General features: G+C 44.4%; 1 protein-coding gene across 1 annotated transcript in view; it reads right to left on the bottom strand.

Annotated features, from left to right (window-relative positions):
* CHKA (choline kinase alpha) overlaps window positions 1-20,704 on the bottom strand; it is a 288,141-nt gene that overhangs the window by 154,162 nt on the left and 113,275 nt on the right. The window contains exon 9 of the mRNA XM_069223051.1: window positions 230-338. Within this exon, the coding sequence (XP_069079152.1) occupies window positions 230-338 (109 nt within the window). The remainder of the gene's footprint in view (window positions 1-229; window positions 339-20,704) is intronic.

The raw sequence follows: 20,704 nt of genomic DNA, 5'->3' as shown, positions 1-20,704 counted from the left end.
ATAATTAATGTTTGTCCAGCTCAGTTTCTTCTAAGCAGTGCCTTTCAGACAAAGCTATACTCCATTGCCTATTCCCCCTTACTTGTTAAGTAAGGATTAACATTTCAAGGTTCTGCAGATTGTACCATTGTCATACCTAAAGCAGGCTAAGTTCACAACCTCCACAACCACAAACACTTAATACAGGAAGAGCAGTATGAATCATTATTAAGTATAGCTGGCTACATACCTGTTGCTTTTTGTTGGGGTACCGTGCAAAATTTGCTTTGAAAAATGGATATTTCTCATAGGTGTAGTCATAGATCCATTCACAGAAATGATTTCCTATGTCAAATCCCCTAAAACAAGAACATAGATGCGTTATCAGTAGTGAAATATTAGTCTAAGAATTCTAGCAAACATTGTACCTACTCATAATGTCACCAAAATCCGATGGTTCAGTTGAATGGTGGCTAAATTAAAGAGGAAGTTATATTCTAGAGCCAAATACTCAATGTCTAGGTGATTCGCCTCAAATCAGGGAACTCCCCCCATCTGTTAATACTTCAACAACACAGCCTATTAGGGTCTTGAACCCTGCTCTTGAGGGAGAGACTAGCTCTTACAGTCTACCTAAAGCTGAAACATTTAAGCAGTGTTTCACTCAGGCAAGCCCATCTTTTTCACGTGTGATTTTAAGTTTTTGATTTTTACAGACATGGCTTGATGATTTTCTGAAGTACGGGCAGTGGGAATTATCAAAATCCGTCACTGCAAGTTTTCTGTAAATCAGCTAGCAATAACTGCACACAATCTGGATTGACTGAGTAAAAGTCAACACATAGGGTGACCAAAAATGTGAGCCGAGAAGCAGCCATATAGAATTGGTGGTCAAGCCTTGATGCTGGGATACCAGATAAGCTTTTTTTAGAATTTTAAATAGTAAACTTGACCTTAGGTAAGTGAGCAGTGTGTGTACCGTTTAATAGTCCCAGCTGTAAAATGTTGGTTTTAAAACATACAAACATATGCATTTGCTTGCTGAAAGAGTAACATGGGCCACCATGATATCCGCAAACCTGTAGCACTTTACACATGTAAATTTGCATAGTTTTAAAGCCTGGTTCTTTTACCTTTGTCTTGGAAAGGAGAGGAGTCCAAGCTACAGAATGGGGAGTTGGACGGTTCGGTGAGGAATCTGCAGTTAGATACAGTATCCACCAGAAAGATTACTGAAGGTAAGTAAATTGTTCTTCTAAGGGATAATTATGATCACAGATTCCTCACCTTGCGAATGGATATCAGTACCTCCCAAACACGTGGATCTGAACTAGCTCAAAGCAAAGGTCCTGCAGGACAGAGTGAGCAAAATGCTTCTATCAAGAGACCTATCAAGACAATAGTGCTTTGAGACCGTATGAACCAAAGCACACTTAATCCACCTGATAAATGTCCTGGACAGGCGCTTCGCATGCTAATGCAGTGGTAGCAACTTTCCCTCTGCTTGAAAGAGCATGTAATTGAATGACCTGTAAGCTTTCTGGGGGGCTGTTTTCTTAGCCAGTGCGCAGGAGAACGTAATGCAGAGAACAATTCATCAGGAGATGGTTCATATTTGCACTGCCTTGTCCCTCTTTGCCTCAGAGAACCAAACAAAGAAGGTTATCCACCAGATACTCTTCAGAACGATCTATGTCAGTGGTTCCCCAACCTTTTGACTTCTGAGGACCCCCACTTTATCATTACTGGAACCCAGGGACCCACACTGAATAGTAATTGGAATCCGAGGACCCCCACTGAATTACTGGAAGCTGGGGACTTAATCTGTTATTTTAATTACAATTTCTGAGCAGTTGCAGACCCCCTGAGGCTTTGCAGACCCCTGGGGTCTCCAGACCACCGATTGGGAATCACTGATTTATATAAAAAGCTTGGTGTCCTTTTAATGTTCAAATTATGAAGTCGTTTCTCCTCAGAGGGTTTAGGTGGATCAAAGACTGCCAGGAGAGTGAAAGGGAGAGTGACAACATAGCCAACATGAAATGAAGTGACCACTTGCCACAAAAGAGCCATGGCCTCTCAACACCAAATTATCAGTGAAGAATGTTGTGTAAAAAGGGTTAACATAAAAAGTGTGTAGCTCGCTCTCAATCTATCTGCTGTTATGGCGATAAGGAAGACTGTGTTCAATGTCAAGTCTAAATGGACAACTATGCATCAGCTCAAAATGGGTGCACAGCAGAAGTGATTAGTAAATGTCTCATTGAGGCATCACAAAGGGTTTTGGTGGAAGTAAATGTTGCACACTGATTTTAAGAAGGCTGATCTGGCAACCACATAAAGAAACAGTCATCAAATCTTTTATTTGTGCCCAAAGTAAATACTTGTTGGGCTAGAAACAAAAACAACAAAACTTCAGACAACTTGGCTTGTAGTTGATCAGACCATCAAGTGTCACACCAAACCACAAATTTGTCCCAACGACTTATGTACACTGATTTTGTACAGGGCACCTCTGTCAAGATGACAACTTTAGGAGGAAGGTCAAGAGAGGTCTACTGCCAGCACTCAAACTCCAAGCATGGAGATGCAAGTTCTACAGGCCTGGGTTCAGCACACTGTCCTGCTTCTGCGGCAGACGTTCTTTGTGAGGTGGCAGCATGATCGAAGGGCAGATGTTTGAGTCCCAGGAGATCAGGGTACTGTCTTCTCCTGCGCAGTTCAATGTCACAAAAATGACTTGGGCCCAGTTATTCATCTTCAGAACTAGGGACAGGAAAGGTGGCCAAAGAAAGGCATACAGGAGTCCTGAGCTCTACCTAAGCAGAACAAGTCTTAGAGAGCCTTTTTGGGAACTCCTAAGTGCAAAAGTGCAGACCCTATTGTGCCCACTATGACTTTACGTCCCACTGCAGAGCATATTATACATACATATTTATTGAGAATGATAACAAAACAAGGTTAATAATTATAATATAAATAATAGTAATAGCAACATTAAGAACAATAACATTGAACAAATATAGATCACATATCTTTCAAGTGGAAAGTGGGATAACCAGAGGCTCACCTTAATGGAATAGATGTCTTAGCACGGCTTGCCCAACAGCCGTATCTGCTTTGTTCGTCTTATCTAGGCAGTAGTGCTTTGTAAATGTATTCTAAAATGAACAGATGGACGGAATGCAGAGCAAATCAAACATTCACCCCCAGTCACAAAGACATGGGTTTAATCCATCGTTTTTTTGCTCACCACGCCACCCCAGTTTGGACCCAGCCATATACAAATCAGTCTTGAACCTGTTCCTCATGGGAACAGTCCAGCCAAAACTGCCAAGCCAGGTCCTCCCTGGACCGGAAACAAGCATCCTAGGATCGGTTTCTGGTATCACCCTTCATCAGCTAGGCTAGCTTGAATCCAGTGGCACAGTGAGCACGGGACCCACGTCTGGGCGTATGGCCTGGCAGTTCGGGCTGGACTGTTCCCATGGGGAACAGGGTCAAGACTGATTTGCTTATGGCTTGGTCCAAACTGGAATGGCATGGTGAGCAAAAAAACTGATGGATTAAACCCAGATCTGTGACTGGGGGTGAATGATTTGGTCTACATTCCGTCTATCAACTGTTCTTTTTGCATTTGTCGCCCCAAGTGGGAAGGGTATGCCCAGATGTGGGTCCAGTGCTCACTATGCCACCAGATTCAAACTAGCCTGGCTGAAGAGGGGTGATACCCCGAAACCGGTCCCAGGATGCTTATTTCTGGGCTAGGGAGGACCTGGCCTGGCAGTACGGGCTGGACTGTTCCCATGGGGAACAGGGTCAAGACTGATTTGCATATGGCTTGGTCCAAACTGGAATGGCGAGCAAAAAAACTGATGGATTAAACCCCAATCTGTGACTGGGGGTGAATTAATGATTTGGTCTACATTGCATCCATCAACTGTTCTTTTTGCATTTGTAAATGTGTGCTGGCTGGACCATGTTGCTGCCCTGCAAATGTGTTGCAGTGTTACTCCCGCGAAGAGCGCCGCTGATGTGGCTACTGCTCTGGTATAGTGGGCTTTAACCTTACTGTGAACCGATTTTCCTGCTTGGGCATGACAAAATTGTATAGCTAATCCAATCCACCTGGTAATGGTCTGCTTAGATATCGCAGAGCCCTTTCTTGTATCTCCATATGCTATGAATAGCTGGTCCGATTTCCGAATGCTCTGTGTTCTTTGAAGATAAAACTTTAAACATCTCCTTATATCTAGCAAATGCAGCGCTTTCTCCGCAACAGTCTGTGGGTTAGGAAAAAAGTTTAAGATCACTGGCTCATTTAGGTGGAAGTCTGATGTACTTTCGGTATATACTTAGGATTTGTTTGAAGTATAATACCATTTGGAGTGAGGTGAAGAAAAGGTTCTTTGATGGTGAAGGCTTGTATGTCACTCACTTTTTCCTGCTGTGAGAGCCAGTAAAAGCGGTGTCTTGCAAGAGATGAATTTTAACTCTGACTTGTGGACTGGTTCGAAAGGAGGCCTCATGAGTTGTCCCAACACTGTTTAGAGACCATAACGGCGAGGTTTATGCACCAGTGGAAATACTCTAAAAACGCCCTTGAGGAATTGTTTTACAATCCTGGCAGAATATAGTGAGGAGGTGGGCTGAGAGCGGCAGAATCTTGAAATTGCCGCCACATGTAGCTGTATTGAGTAAGAAAGCCCAGATTTTGCAAAATGTAACAAATAAGGAAGTATTTATTCTGGGGGTGACGACAGATTGGACTCCTATGTAGCACACCACAAACTTCCATTTTAATTTGTATGTCTTATTGGTGGTGTTCGCTCTCGCTTTGGCCAATATTTCTCTACATTCCGATGAAATGTAGAATGTGGAGTATTCATGGATTTCAGGAGCCAGGCCAATAAGCGTAGAGCTGAAGGATCTGGATGCCTGACTTTGCCCTGGTGCATGGTCGGTAGGGCTGGTGTCTGAGTAGAACATGTGGTAGTTCAGAAAACAGAAGGAGTTCTGTGAACCAGATCTGCCTGGGCCACCTGGGACCTACTAGGAGGAGACGTCATCCCTCTGCTTTCATTTTGTTGATCACTTTGGGGATGAGCAGAACCGGGGGGAAAGCATAGGCATAGATTCCCGACCATCTCATCAAAAAGGCATTTCCCCAAGACCCTTTTTGGGAATGCAAGTAATATGGGCACTTCTTGCTGTAATATGTGACAAAAAGACCCAGATTCGGCTTGCCCCACTTTTGGAAAAGTTAGCAAAACTTGTTGGTCGAGTTCCCACTCGGGTGACACGGGATGAATGTCCTGCTCAAAGCATCTGCTAGGAGGTTGGTTTGCCCTGACAGGTGTTCTGCTTTCAGAGAAATTTGCTTTTTATGGCCCATTTCCATATGCTCTGGACTTGACATGAAAGCTGCAAGGACATTGTGCTACCCTGTTTGTTCAGGTAAAACATACTTGTGGTTTTCTCCATTCTGATTAAAAAAATTGAGTTTCGTATTCTTGATAAGAAAGCCTTCAGCGCCAGATCTATTGCTTTCAGTTCCAGTGGATTTATGTGAAGCTGTTTGTCCTTTTGTGTCCAGTTGCCATTTATTCGCAGATCTTGAAGGGGGGCACCCCAACCTTCCAGTGATGCATTGTTATTATATAGTGCAGCACTTGTTGAAGAAAACAAAAGGCCCTTGGACAAGCTGGTCTGTTTTCCCCACCAAGACATGGCAGTTTTAATTTCAGTGTGATGAGAATTAGATCGTCGAAGGAGCCATTCACTTGGAGCCACTGAGTGTCTAGTTGCTCCTGTAGAGGTCGCATGTGCAGTTGGCAATTTGGGGGGTCAGTGGAATAGACGAAGAAATCATTCCCATGAATGATTTTTAATTCCAAACTGAAACAAATTTTTGTTGATAGGTTTTGAGCCATTTTGGAAATCTTTCGCTGTCTCTTGCTTAGTATCCAGTATCGCTCTTAGGAAATTCAGCTTGTGTGGGATGGAAGGGTTTCCTGCGATAATGGATGGTAAGACCTAGAGTTTTGAACAACTGGAGGCAGGTGGATGTGTGATTTTTGTGGATGCCTTTATGAGCCAGTCATCCAGATATGGAAAGATGTGTATGCACAGCTGGTGTAGGTGAGCGGCTACCGGGGCTAGTACTATGGTAACAATTCTGGGGACTGGTTTTAATCCGAATGGGAGGACACGAAACTGTAGATGCATACCAGCTACCTTGAACCTGAGAAATTTCCGAAGGTTTTGATTTATTGGGGTATGGAAATACGCATCCCAGAGGTCTAGTAATGACATGAGATCTCCTGTGTTCAAGAGGCATAGAATGACCTGAAGCGTTACCATACGAAATGTTTGTTTTTTCAGGAACTTTTTTAAGAACCTCAAAGCGAGTATGGGACGCCAATCCCCCGAAGGCTTTTTTTTACTAGGAAAAGCAGTAGTAGAATCCCCACTTCCTGTGGGGAACTGGAACAACTTCTATTGCCCCTTTGCTTAACATTGAATAAACTTCTTTGAGGAGCTGGTCCTGATTTAGGGGGATTTGGAGGCTTCTGAATGAATTCTAGAGGATGCCCCCTGAACACTATATCTAATACCCACTTGCCTGATGTTATCCCTGACGACTGAAGGATGTGGTAAGTGATGCAGCCTCCAATCTTTGAAACACAGGTGGGGCTGATAGTTGGCATGAATGCATGGTCATTGTTTTCTACCCAGGTCTCTGCCACTGGCAGCGGTTCTTCCCCTTGTGGGGTGTCTATAGGCAGCTGTAGGTAGTAATCTATTGCTGCTGGTATTGTCCGTACTGTTGTCGAAAACCTGTTTGCGAAGTTTGGTATTGTTGTCTATATGCTTGGAAACCACCACAAAAGGAGCAACTTCCCCTGCTTCTAGCCCCTCGAAATGGCTTCCTTTTATAATGCAATATACCTAGGGATTTGCCAATGTCTCTATCTGCCTTCATGGATTGTAACATCTCAGCCACATGCTTGCCAACGAGGCTTAACCAATCATATGCCATGTCAAGTATCCTACTTTGAACCTATGGCCTAAAGGTAGATTTCAGACAGCCATGTCTTCGCAACACTGCTGCCCCCACCAATTGTCTAAATCACGTTAGAAATATATCAATCACTTCCGCTGCAATCCACTCTCCCTCCTGCAACACTTTCTTTGCCTCTGGTTTAGCATCCTCGGGCAAGAGGTCACTGTAAGAGGACATGTCTTCCCATTTGGTGATCATACCTGCCTAGAATGGCTAACGAGTTGGCAGCTTTGACTGTTATTGCTGCTACTGAGGAGAACCTTTTTACTATGTTGTCCAGACGGCGTCCTTCTCTATCTGGCGGGGATGTTATTGGTGTAGAAGGGGTTTTCAAGCGGCGTTGCGCCACCTGAGATACCACAGAATCTGGCTTCGGTTGCGCAATAAAACAAGCTGGAGAATCTTCCAGGACTTTATATTTTTTCTCCAAATGCTGGATCTGGGAAGGTATTGTAGCTGGGTTTTTCACTGCTTTCAATCCTTCCTGCCATATAAAGTCAACTATAGGTATGGCTCTAACTGACTTTTGATGGTTGCTTAAAGTCATACAGGAAACAATCAGTTTCGAGAGAAAGAAAGGCAGTTCGAAACGTTTAGCCGCTCTTTCCATTAAATTATGGTATTCCCCTATGTCCTCTGGGGGTGAATCCACCAGTACTGCCAACTGTGGTGATGGCGTAGGAGGAAATGAGTTACTTACCTGTAATGAAAATGTCACTTACCCAGTGTACATCTGTTCGTGGCATCAGTCGCAGTAGATTCGCATGTTCTGCAATAGCTCGCCATCTGGTGTTGGGCCGGAGTGTTACAAGTTGTTTTTCTTCGAAGAAGTCTTTCGAGTCACGGGACCGAGTGACTCCTCCTTTTGTCTCCATTGCGCATGGGCGTCGACTCCATCTTCGATTGTTTTTCCCCGCAGAGGGTGAGGTAGGAGTTGAATTGTAGTAATAGTGCCCATGCAATGGAGTGACTAAGTATGCACCTATTTAAGGTTGAGATGATACATATATAAATAATTGAAGGTAACTTCCAAACTGCTACAGGCTCCCGGGGAGGCGGGTGGGCACATGCGAATCTACTGCGACTGATGCCACGAACAGATGTACACTGGGTAAGTGACATTTTCAGTTCGATGGCATCTGTCGCTGTAGATACGCATGTTCTGCATAGACTAGTAAGCAGTTATTTCCCCAAAAGCGGTGGATCAGCCTGTAGGAGTGGAAGTAGTCTGAAATAATGTCCTTAATACAGCTTGACCTACTGTGGCTTGTTGTGCGGATAACACGTCTACACAGTAGTGCTTGGTGAATGTGTGAGGCGTAGACCATGTGGCTGCCTTACATATTTCTTGCATTGGGATGTTTCCTAGAAAGGCCATGGTAGCACCTTTCTTTCTGGTTGAGTGTGCCCTTGGTGTAATGGGCAGCTGTCGTTTAGCTTTAAGGTAGCAGATTTGGATGCATTTAACTATCCATCTGGCTATACCTTGTTTTGAAATTGGGTTTCCTGCATGAGGTTTTTGAAATGCAATAAAGAGTTGTTTAGTCTTTCTGATGTTCTTTGTTCTGTCAATGTAATACATTAATGCTCTTTTGACATCTAATGTATGTAGTGCCCTTTCAGCTACGGTATCTGGCTGTGGAAAGAACACTGGAAGTTCCACTGTTTGATTTAGATGGAACGGTGAAATAACCTTTGGCAAAAATTTAGGATTGGTCCTTAGGACGACTTTATTTTTGTGTAGTTGTATAAAAGGTTCCTGTATAGTAAACGCCTGAATCTCGCTTACTCTTCTCAGGGAAGTAATGGCGATGAGAAATGCCACCTTCCAGGTTAGGAACTGTATGTCGCAGGAGTGCATGGGTTCAAAAGGTGGACCCATAAGTCTAGTTAGGACAACATTTAGGTTCCATGAAGGAACAGGTAGTGTTCTTGGTGGTATAATTCTCCTAAGGCCCTCCATGAATGCTTTAATGACTGGTATTTTATATAGGGAAGTTGAATAGGTAGTCTGCAGGTATGCAGATATTGCTGCAAGGTGAATCTTAATGGAAGAGAAAGCTAGGTTAGATTTTTGTAAGTGAAGCAAGTAACCCACTACATGTTCTGGAGTTGTGTGTAATGGTTGTATTTGATTAATATGGCAGTAGCAAACAAACCTCTTCCATTTACTTGCATAGCAGTGCCTGGTGGATGGCCTTCTTGCTTGTTTTATGACTTCCATACATTCTTGGGTAAGTTGTAAGTGCCCGAATTCTAGGATTTCAGGAGCCAGATTGCTAGATTCAGCGATGCTGGATCTGGGTGTCTGATCTTTTGGTTGTGCTGTGTCAACAGATCTGGCCTGTTGGGCAATTTGATGCAGGGTACCACTGATAGGTCTAGCAGCGTTGTGTACCAGGGTTGCCTTGCCCAAGTTGGTGCTATCAATATGAGTTTGAGTTTGCTTTGACTGAGTTTGTTTACCAGGTAAGGAAGGAGAGGGAGAGGAGGAAAAGCGTAAGCAAATATCCCTGACCAGTTCATCCATAGGGCATTGCCTTGGGATTGTTTGTGTGGGTATCTGGATGCGAAGTTTTGGCATTTTGCGTTCTCCCTTGTCGCAAACAAGTCTATCTGAGGTGTTCCCCAGAGTTTGAAATAAGTGTTCAGTATTTGGGGGTGAATTTCCCATTCGTGGACCTGTTGGTGATCTCGAGAGAGATTGTCTGCGAGTTGATTTTGTATCCCTGGTATAAACTGTGCAATTAGGCGAATTTGGTTGTGAATTGCCCAATGCCAAATTTTTTGTGCTAGCAGGCTTAACTGCGTGGAGTGCGTCCCTCCCTGCTTGTTTAGATAATACATTGTTGTCATGTTGTCTGTTTTGACGAGAATGTATTTGTGAACTATTATTGGTTGGAAAGCTTTTAGTGCTTGAAAAACTGCTAGAAGTTCTAGGTGATTGATATGCAGTTTTGTTTGATGTACGTTCCATTGTCCTTGTATGCTGTGTTGATTGAGGTGTGCTCCCCACCCTGTCATGGAAGCATCTGTTGTTATTACGTATTGTGGCACTGGGTCTTGGAAAGGCCGCCCCTTGTTTAAATTTATGTTGTTCCACCACAGAAGCGAGAGGTAAGTTTGGCGGTCTATTAACACCAGATCTAGAAGGTGACCCTGTGCTTGAGACCACTGTGATGCTAGGCATTGTTGTAAGGGCCTCATGTGCAGTCTTGCGTTTGGGACAATGGCTATGCATGATGACATCATGCCTAGGAGTTGTATTACCATCTTTGCCTGTATCTTTTGTGTTGGATACATGCGTTGTATGATGGTGTTGAAATTTTGAATTCTTTGTGGACTTGGAGTGGCTACTCCTTTTGATGTGTCTATTATGGCTCCCAGGTATTGTTGTACCTTGCGTGGCAGAATTTTGGATTTTGTGAAATTGACGGTGAACCCTAGTTTGAAGAGGGTTTGTATGATATGATTTGTGTGATTTGAGCACTCTATTAACGAATGGGCCTTGATTAGCCAGTCGTCTAGATATGGGAACACATGTATTTGCTGCCTTCTTATGTGTGCTGCGACTACTGCTAGACATTTGGTAAAGACTCTTGGTGCGGTTGTTAATCCGAAAGGCAGTACCTTGAATTGGTAATGTATTCCTTTGAATACAAACCTTAGGTATTTCCTGTGCGATGGGTGTATTGGTATATGGAAATAAGCATCCTTGAGGTCTAAAGTTGCCATGTAGTCGTGCAGTTTTAGCAATGGCAATACTTCTTGTAGTGTGACCATGTGGAAGTGGTCTGATTTGATGAAAGTGTTCACTACTCTGAGGTCTAGGATTGGTCTCAGCGTTTTGTCCTTCTTTGGTATCAGAAAGTACAGTGAGTAAACTCCTGTGTTTATTTGTGTGTTTGGCACTAATTCGATTGCATTCTTTTGCAATAGTGCCTGCACTTCTATCTCCAGGAGATTGGAATGGTGTGTTGTTAAATTTTGTGCTTTTGGTGGTATGTTTGGAGGGAATTGTAGAAATTCTATGCAATAACCATGTTGGATAATTGCTAGAACCCAAGTGTCTGTAGTGATTTCCTCCCATGCTTTGTAATAATGACCTATTCTTCCCCCCACTGGTGTTGTGTGGAAGGGGTGAGTGACATGTGAGTCATTGTTTAGTAGTAGGGGTTTTGGGGCTTTGAAATCTCCCTCTATTTCTAGGGAATTGCCCTCCTCTATATTGTCCCCGAAAACCTCCTCTATACTGTCCCTGGTAAGTGGACGGTGTTGCTTGTGAGGTGCTGGCTTGTGTGCTTTGACCCCGAAACCCCCCTCGAAAGGGCGTTTTACGGAATGTGCTGTAATTCCCTCTGCTCTGCGGGGAGTAGAGTGCGCCCATGGCTTTGGCAGTGTCCGTATCTTTTTTGAGTTTCTCAATCGCTGTGTCCACTTCTGGACCGAACAGTTCTTTTTCATTAAAAGGCATATTGAGAACTGCTTGTTGAATCTCTGGTTTAAATCCAGACGTTCGGAGCCATGCATGCCTTCTGATAGTTACAGATGTATTAATTGTCCGTGCAGCTGTATCTGCAGCGTCCATGGAGGAACGTATCTGGTTGTTGGAGATGGTCTGTCCCTCCTCAACCACTTGTTTTGCCCTATTTTGGAAGTCTTTGGGCAGATGTTCAATGAGATGTTGCATCTCGTCCCAGTGGGCTCTGTCATAGCGCGCAAGTAGTGCCTGGGAGTTCGCGATGCGCCACTGGTTTGCAGCTTGTGCTGCGACTCTCTTACCAGCTGCATCGAACTTGCGGCTTTCTTTATCTGGGGGTGGTGCATCTCCAGATGTGTGAGAGTTGGCCCTTTTCCTAGCTGCTCCTACAACAACAGAGTCTGGTGGCAGCTGTGTAGTGATGAAAACCGGGTCCGTAGGAGGCGGCTTATACTTTTTTTCCACCCTTGGTGTGATTGCCCTACTTTTGACCGGGTCCTTAAATATGTCTTTTGCGTGCCGGAGCATACCAGGGAGCATAGGCAGGCTTTGGTAGGAGCTGTGGGTGGAGGAGAGTGTGTTGAACAAGAAATCATCCTCGACCTGTTCTGAGTGGAGGCTTACGTTGTGAAATTGTGCTGCTCTAGCCACCACCTGAGAGTACGCGGTGCTGTCTTCTGGTGGAGATGGTTTTGTAGGGTATGCCTCCGGGCTGTTATCTGACACTGGGGCGTCGTATAGGTCCCATGCGTCCTGATCTTGGTCACCCTGGCTCATGGTGGTGTGAGCTGGGGAGTGTGATGGCGTTTGTGCTGGTGAAACGTTAATCACGGGCGGAGGAGAGGGTGGTGGTGTAACTCTTTTCACCACTTTTGGTTGTGGTGCTTGTTCCGTCTGGAACTCCAACCTTCTCTTTCTCCTAATGGGGGGAAGGGTGCTTATTTTTCCTGTCCCCTGCTGAATGAAGATACGCTTTTGCGTATGGTCCACATCAGTTGCTTGTAGCTCTTCCTCAAACCTATGCTTTTGCATTTGGGAGGTTAGCGAGTGCTCTTCTGTATAAGAGCCTGAAGCTGGGTCGCTTGCAGTTTGTTTCGGCATCGAAACTTTGTCTGCGTGTTTTTTCGGCTCCGAGGTGACTTTTTTCCTTTTCGGGGCCGAAACCTCTCGGCGTCGATCTGTTTCGGTGCCGCTGTCTCGGCGTCGAGCCGTGTCCACACCGGCATCTCGGTGTCGAGGCTTGTCTCCAGCACTTTCTCGGTCCCGAGAAGGCTGCGTGCCGGTGTCTCGACCGGAGTCGGACGATCTCGGCACTGTTTGGGCCTTTTTCGGTGCCGACGGTCGGTCACCGAATTTATGGGTCGAGCCATGGCCTGGTGGCAGTGGCGTCCCCTGGGCCTTGTAAATGTTTCTTTGTGTGGTTTTCGACGTCTTACTCACGGTTTGTGTATCGTCGAATCCTTCGAAGTCTGAGTCTTGGATCGAGAAGGTACCTTCTTCTTCCTGTTCCTCGAACTCCTGTTGGGCTGTCGGTGCGGACGCCATTTGAAGTCTTCTGGCTCGACGGTCTCGGAGTGTTTTTCGGGACCGGAACGCACGACAGGCCTCGCAGGTGTCTTCGCTGTGCTCAGGTGACAGGCACAGGTTGCAGACCAAGTGTTGGTCTGTGTAGGGGTATTTATTGTGGCATTTGGGGCAGAAACGGAACGGGGTCCGTTCCATCGGCGTTCTTCAGCACGCGGTCGGGCCGACCAGGCCCCGACGGAGGATCGAAAAACTACCCCGAAGGGCACCGGAGCTCTTCGATCTTCGATGCGGTGTGGAATCTAAGTACGCCGATCCCGAACACAACAATACCGACGAAAATCTTCCGAAATTAACTATTTTTTCCGTTCCGAAACTCGGAGCGACAGGAACACGTCCGAACCCGATGGCGGAAAAAAAACAATTGAAGATGGAGTCGACGCCCATGCGCAATGGAGACAAAAGGAGGAGTCACTCGGTCCCGTGACTCGAAAGACTTCTTCGAAGAAAAACAACTTGTAACACTCCGGCCCAACACCAGATGGCGAGCTATTGCAGAACATGCGTATCTACAGCGACAGATGCCATCGAACCTGTAGTTCGCCAGTATTGAAGGCTTTCATAGATTCACATGCTTGAATACTTCCATCGTCGAGATGGGAGTCCCCTGTGAAATACATAAGATATGCTTATATGTGTACCTACATTACATGCATTAGGCCATTAGCTTAGTAACATATCAGTCATTTTGTAAAATAGACCCAAACTCAAAAGCTCAATCAGGCTGCACCACCCTCTAGAAGCCTACTGTGAGGAACTGCCTTCCCGACGGATTTTCCGAGTAGAAGTGCTGTAATATTAAGAAACACTGAGAAAGAAGGTGAGCTCCTCAGGGGTTGGATCTATGAAAGCTTCCAATACTGGAGAACTACAGTTACAGGTAAGTAACTTATTTCTTACTCCAGTATTGGAACTTTCATAGATTCACATGCTTGAATCAGAATAGCAAGCAGTAACTAGAACATTTTCTGCATTCATAAGAACAACATTCTACCACATATAAGATAGCATCAGCATTTAGCTAACTTTGTCAGTATATATTTACATACACACACACACACACACACACACACACAACCCATTAGTATACAGTAAACGTGGTACTAAACAGTAGGAGCCGATGGTGGGAATTGAGAAATGACTCACCTTCACTGGAACCAACGCCAAGGACTGCCTGTCCAACGGCTGCATCCCGGAGCGCTTCATCATATAAGCAATAGTGCCTCGCGAAAGCATGTGCCGTTCTCCACGTTGCCGCTCAGCAGATGTCTGGTAGGGATACGCCCGAGAACAATGCACAAGAGGTGGAAACCGCTCTAGTGGAATGTGCACGCACTCATGCCCAAAGGTCGACCAGCCTTTTGATGGCAAAAGGCTATCCTGCCCGAAATCCACTTGGAAATGGTCTGCTTAGTAACTGGATGCCCTCTTCTGGGTACACTGAAGGATATGAAGAGCTGGCTCGATTTCCTGATTGACTGTTCAGTGTAAGTAGGATTTGAGCCATCTTTTCAAGTCTGGAGAATGGAGAGATCTTTCTGTTCCAGTTTGCGGTTGTGGAAAGAAGTACTTCAGTACTATTGTCTCATTAATATGAAAGGTCGATGGCAATTTGGGGATACATTTACGGTTTGTACATAGGAGAACTATCCTCTGAACTGTAAAAAAAAAGGCTCTTGGATTGTAAATGCGTGTATTTCGCTGACTCTGCGAGCAGATATCAGAGCTAAGGGGAGTGCTACTTTCCATGTGAGGTATTTGAGTTCCGCTTTATGGATGGGCTCAAATGGTTCTTTCATGAGCTGGTACAAGACTGTATTAAGTTGACCTTAACTGGAGGAAAAGACCAAAAAAGACCCTTCATAAACAGTTTTAGAAGTCTGAGACCAGAGGGATGGCTTGTTAGATACTCTCCTGTATCTAGAAATGGCTGCCAAGTGAACCTTGGACACATGGGCAAGACCTGAGCGTGCTGGATGAAGGAGGTAAGGTAAGATTTGTTCAGAGTGGAAGAAAGAGGGTGCATGTTCTTGGAGACACCACAAGCAGAAGTGTTTCCACTTTAATTGGTATGTCTTACTTGTGCTATCTGCACGCGCTTTAGCCAAGACGTCCTTAGTTGTTAAGAATGTCTAATTGGCCAGACTCATTGAATTCAGGAGCCATGCAAATAAGTTGAGACCTGGGATCCGGGTGTCACACCTGGCTTTGATTAATGGTTAGCAACTCTAGAATCTGTGTTATCCTGATGAGTGGGCACGACGATAGCAGTAGCTCTGTGTACCAAGGTTGACGCCGGCAGGCTGGAGCAATTACGAGTACTTGACAGGATTCCGATTTTATTTTGCTGATTACTCATGAGAGGAGAGGAATCTGAGGAAGAGCGTAAGCATAAAACCTCGACCATGCTATCGAAAAGGCATTTCCCCACGATCTTAGTTGGTGATGCCAACTTGCACAAAAAAAAAAAAAATCGCCAGTTGGTGTTCTGACAAACAAGTCCAGATTTGGGTTTCCCCACCTGAGGAATATTCTGTCCAGCGTTTCCTGGTTCAATTCCCATTCATGGGGAGATGTGCCTAGCCTGCTCAGCGAATCCGCAGTGGTGTGCACTCCCAGTAGATGCTCTGGTTTTATGTGCACTGAGGGACAAATGCACCAGTCCAAATGGTCTGTGCTTCTTTGGATAGTAGATGAGTCCTTCCTTGCTTGTTTATGTAGTGCATGGTGGTCGTATTGTCCGTTCGGACACGCACTGAAGAGCCTTGGATTCTTGGAAGGAAAGCCTGCAATGCCAGATAAACTGCTCTGAGCTTGAGGTTGATGTGAAGAGTGGTGAGAGGGGGGCCATTTGCCACTCACTTGAAGATCCTGCAGACATGCACCCCATCCTACCATTGATGCGTCCATCGTTAGTTAGTGGAGGAACCTGGGTTAAGAAGCATAGGCCTCTGGAAATGTTCGCAGGTTTTATCCACCAATTGAGAGAGGCTGCCATACGTGGAGTTACATGTACTATGTCCTTGAATGAGCCTTGTGTCTGCTTCCATTGTTTAATAAAAACAAATCAAAATCTTCCATTGTTTGTCAAGCTCCTCTTGGAGTGGACACATTCGAAGAGGACAGTGGGGAATAAGATTTATGCAAGAGGACATCATCCCCACCAATGACTTGTAGCGTCGAACTGAAAGGCTTTTTTCGTTGAATTAGTCTTGCTAGCTTGCACTATCTGACCACTGTTGGATAAGCCCGATTTGGACTGTACCAGTATGGTGCCTAGGAAGACTAGGCTTGAGGATGGCTGGGACTTTTCCTGGTTTAGTGTGAGGCCCAATTGTTTGAAAAGGAGTAAGGTTGCTTTGAGAGACCTGCATACTGACTGGATGTCGGAAGCCTTTACTTACTAGTCATCCAGGTATGGCAACATTTGATGTCCCTTGCGCCTTAGATATGCTGCAACAGGGGCTAGACACTTGGTAAAAATCCAAGGAGCTGACTTGAGCCCAAAAGGGAGGACCTTGAATTGAAAGTGCCTGCCGGCTACCATAAATCTTAGGAACTTCCTGTGTTTTGGGTGGATGGGTATGTGGAAGTAGATGCCTTGCAGGTCTAGGGAAGCCATGTAATCCACTCTGTGGGGAAGCTGCAAGATGTCTTTCAATGTTACCATGCGGAATGACTTTTTTCAGACACTTGTTCAGCTCCCTTAGATCCAGTATGGGTCTCCATAGATGAGATTTGTTTCTGATTAGCAAGAATAGAAACCATTTCCTCTTTGGGAATGGGGTTCAAATTCTATTGCTCCTTTGCTCAACATAACCTCAGTTTCTAGGTGGAGAAGTTGGAGATGTCTAATACTGGGGAGGGAGGTGTCCACGGGGGCATACATAGAAATTCTAAAAGATGACCGAATCGTATTGGGTCTAGGACCCACTTGTCGATTGTTAATTGACACCAACGATGAAGGTGGTGTTTTAATGAGGAAGGAATAGCAGCCGGCAGTTGAAGGTTGTCATTGCGTACGGGAGGGTTCTTTGGCTTGCCTCCCAGACTTTCCTCTGTGAGGAAGCCTGCTATAAGATGCTGCAGGCGGTGGTCTCTGGGGATATTGGTTCTGGTAGGTTGGCAGTTATAGGAATAAGCAGAGTACCTGTATTGCTGGTATCCTCCATGAAAGGAAGACTGTCCCCTGCCGCTGGCACCCTGAAATGAAAATGTCACTTACCCAGTGTACATCTGTTCGAGGCATTAGTCGCTGCAGATTCACATGTGTGGCACAGTCCGCTGCCTGGTGTTGGGCTCGGAGTATTACAAGTTGTTTTTCTTCGAAGAAGTCTTTTTGGTCGCGGGACCGAAGGACTCCTCCCTCTTCGGCTCCATTGCGCATGGGCGTCGACTCCATCTTAGATTGTTTTCCCCGCAGAGGGCGAGGATGGAGTTGTTTGGTATAAATAGTGCCCATGCAATGGAGTGAATATGTATGTACGTTAAGAGTTTCTAATAATTATTTACAAATGTTCAGATGTTTAAGATTTATGATCTACTTCTAAACGGCTACAGGCTTCCCGGGGAGGTGGGAGGGTACATGTGAATCTGCAGCGACTAATGCCACGAACAGATGTACACTGGGTAAGTGACATTTTCAGTTCGATGGCATATGTCGCTGCAGATACACATGTGTGGCATAGATTATAAAGCAGTTACCTCCCCTAAAAGTGGTGGTTTCGCCTGTAGGAGTTGAAGTAGTTTGGAATAATGTTCTTAGTACAGCTTGGCCCACTGTAGCTTGTTGTGCATTTAGTACGTCTACACAGTAGTGTTTAGTAAACGTGTGAGGCGTAGACCAGGTTGCAGCCTTACATATTTCGCTCATAGGAATGTTTCCTAGAAAGGCCATTGTAGCACCTTTCTTTCTGGTTGAGTGTGCCTTTGGTGTAATAGGCAATTCTCTTTTGGCTTTAAGATAGCATGTTTGAATGCATCTGACTATCCATCTAGCAATGCCTTGTTTAGAGATTGGATTTCCTATGTGTGGTTTTTGAAAAGCTATGAACAGTTGTTTTGTTTTTCTGATTAGCTTTGTTCTGTCAATGTAATACATTAGTGCTCTTTTGATGTCTAATGTATGTAGTGCCCTTTCAGCCACAGAATTTGGTTGTGGGAAGAACACTGGCAATTCTACTGTTTGATTTAAATGGAATGGTGAGATTACTTTTGGCAGAAATTTTGGATTTGTTCTTAGAACTATTTTATTGTTGTGTATTTGAATAAATGGTTCTTGTATGGTAAATGCCTGTATTTCACTTACTCTTCTGAGGGATGTGATTGCAATGAGAAATGCGACCTTCCAGGTTAGATATTGCATTTCACAGGAATGCATGGGTTCGAAAGGTGGACCCATGAGTCTTGTTAAGACGATGTTAAGATTCCATGAAGGAACTGGTGGTGTTCTTGGTGGTATAATTCTTTTTAGCCCTTCCATGAATGCTTTAATAACTGGTATTCTAAATAGAGACGATGAATGAGTAGTTTGTAGGTAAGCAGATATTGCTGCGAGGTGTATTTTTATAGATGAAAAAGCGAGATTTGCTTTTTGCAAATGTAGTAAGTATCCTACTATGTCTTTAGTAGAGGCATGTAATGGTTGTATTTGATTGGAATGGCAGTAGTAAACAAATCTTTTCCACTTAGATGCATAGCAGTGTCTAGTGGAAGGTTTTCTAGCTTGTTTTATGACCTCCATGCATTCTTGTGTGAGGTCTAAGTGTCCGAATTCTAGGATTTCAGGAGCCAAATTGCCAGATTCAATGATGCTGGGTTTGGATGCCTGATCTGTTGTTTGTGTTGTGTTAACAGATCTGGCCTGTTGGGTAGTTTGACATGCGGTACTAGTGAAAGGTCTAGTAGAGTTGTATACCAAGGTTGTCTTGCCCATGTGGGTGCTATCAGTATGAGTTTGAGTTGGTTTTGACTCAACTTGTTTACTAGATATGGAAGGAGAGGGAGAGGGGGAAAAGCGTACGCAAATATCCCTGACCAACTCATCCATAGAGCATTGCCTTGTGATTCGCGGTGTGGGTACCTGGATGCGAAGTTTTGGCATTTTGAGTTTTCTTTTGTTGCGAACAAATCTATCTGGGGTGTTCCCCAAATTTGAAAGTACTTGTTCAGAACTTGGGGGTGAATTTCCCATTCGTGGACTTGTTGGTGGTCTCGCGAAAGGTTGTCTGCTAGTTGGTTTTGTATTCCTGGAATAAATTGTGCTATTAGGCGAATGTTGTTGTGAATCGCCCACTGCCAAATTTTTTGTGTTAGGAGGCACAATTGTGTTGAGTGTGTTCCTCCTTGTTTGTTTAAATAATACATTGTTGTCATGTTGTCTGTTTTGACAAGAATGTATTTGTGTGTTATTATGGGTTGGAAGGCTTTTAACGCTAGAAATACTGCTAACAGTTCTAGGTAATTGATATGAAATTTTGTTTCGTGTATATCCCATTGTCCTTGAATGCTGTGGTGATTGAGGTGTGCTCCCCACCCTGTCATGGAAGCGTCTGTTGTTATAACGTATTGAGGCACTGGGTCCTGAAATGTCCGCCCTTTGTTTAAATTTTTGCTGTTCCACCATAGAAGCGAGAGGTATGTTTGGCGGTTTACCAACACCAGATTTTGAAGTTGACCCTGTGCCTGTGACCATTGTGATGCTAGACACTGTTGTAAGGGTCGCATGTGTAGTCTTGCGTTTGGGACAATGGCTATGCATGATGACATCATGCCTAGAAGTTTTAGCACATGTTTTGCTTGTATCTTTTGGTTTGGAAACATAGCACTTATTACCTTGTGGAATGCCTGCACTCTTTGTGGACTTGGAGTGGCAATTCCTTTTGATGTGTTGATGGTTGCTCCTAGATATTGTTGTGTTTGACACGGTTCTAGGTGTGATTTTGTATAGTTGATGGAAAACCCCAGTTTGTGAAGGGTTTATATGACAAATGTGGTGTCGTTTGCGCATTTTTTTACTGTGTTGGTCTTGATTAGCCAATCGTCTAGGTAAGGGAACACATGTATCTGTTGTCTCCTGATGTGTGCTGCTACTACTGCTAGACATTTTGTGAACACTCTTGGTGCAGTTGTTATTCCGAATGGCAACACCTTGAATTGGTAATGTATTCCTTTGAATACGAACCGTAGGTACTTTCTGTGAGAAGGGTGTATTGGTATATGAAAGTACGCATCCTTTAGGTCTAAGGTGGTCATGTAATCTTGCTGTTTGAGCAGTGGAATGATGTCTTGTAGTGTGACCATGTGAAAATGGTCCGATATGATGTAGGTATTTAGTGTCCTGAGATCTAATATTGGTCTTAATGTTTTGTCTTTTTTTGGAATTAGAAAGTACAGGGAGTAAACTCCTGTGTTTTTTTGTTGTACTGGAACTAACTCTATTGCATCCTTTTGCAGTAGTGCTTGAACTTCTAGTCCTAAAAGTTCTAAATGTTGTGGTGACATTTTGTGTGTTTTGGGGGGATGTTTGGTGGGAAGTTGTGGAATTCTATGCAATAGCCATGTTGGATTATTGCTAATACCCAATTGTCTGTTGT

The sequence above is a fragment of the Pleurodeles waltl genome, chromosome 3_1 (genome assembly GCF_031143425.1).
Source record: "Pleurodeles waltl isolate 20211129_DDA chromosome 3_1, aPleWal1.hap1.20221129, whole genome shotgun sequence".
NCBI classification, from domain to species: Eukaryota; Metazoa; Chordata; class Amphibia; order Caudata; family Salamandridae; genus Pleurodeles; species Pleurodeles waltl.
The sequence above is the reverse complement of the archived record's forward strand: the minus strand, read 5'-3'. Positions and strand labels throughout refer to the sequence as shown.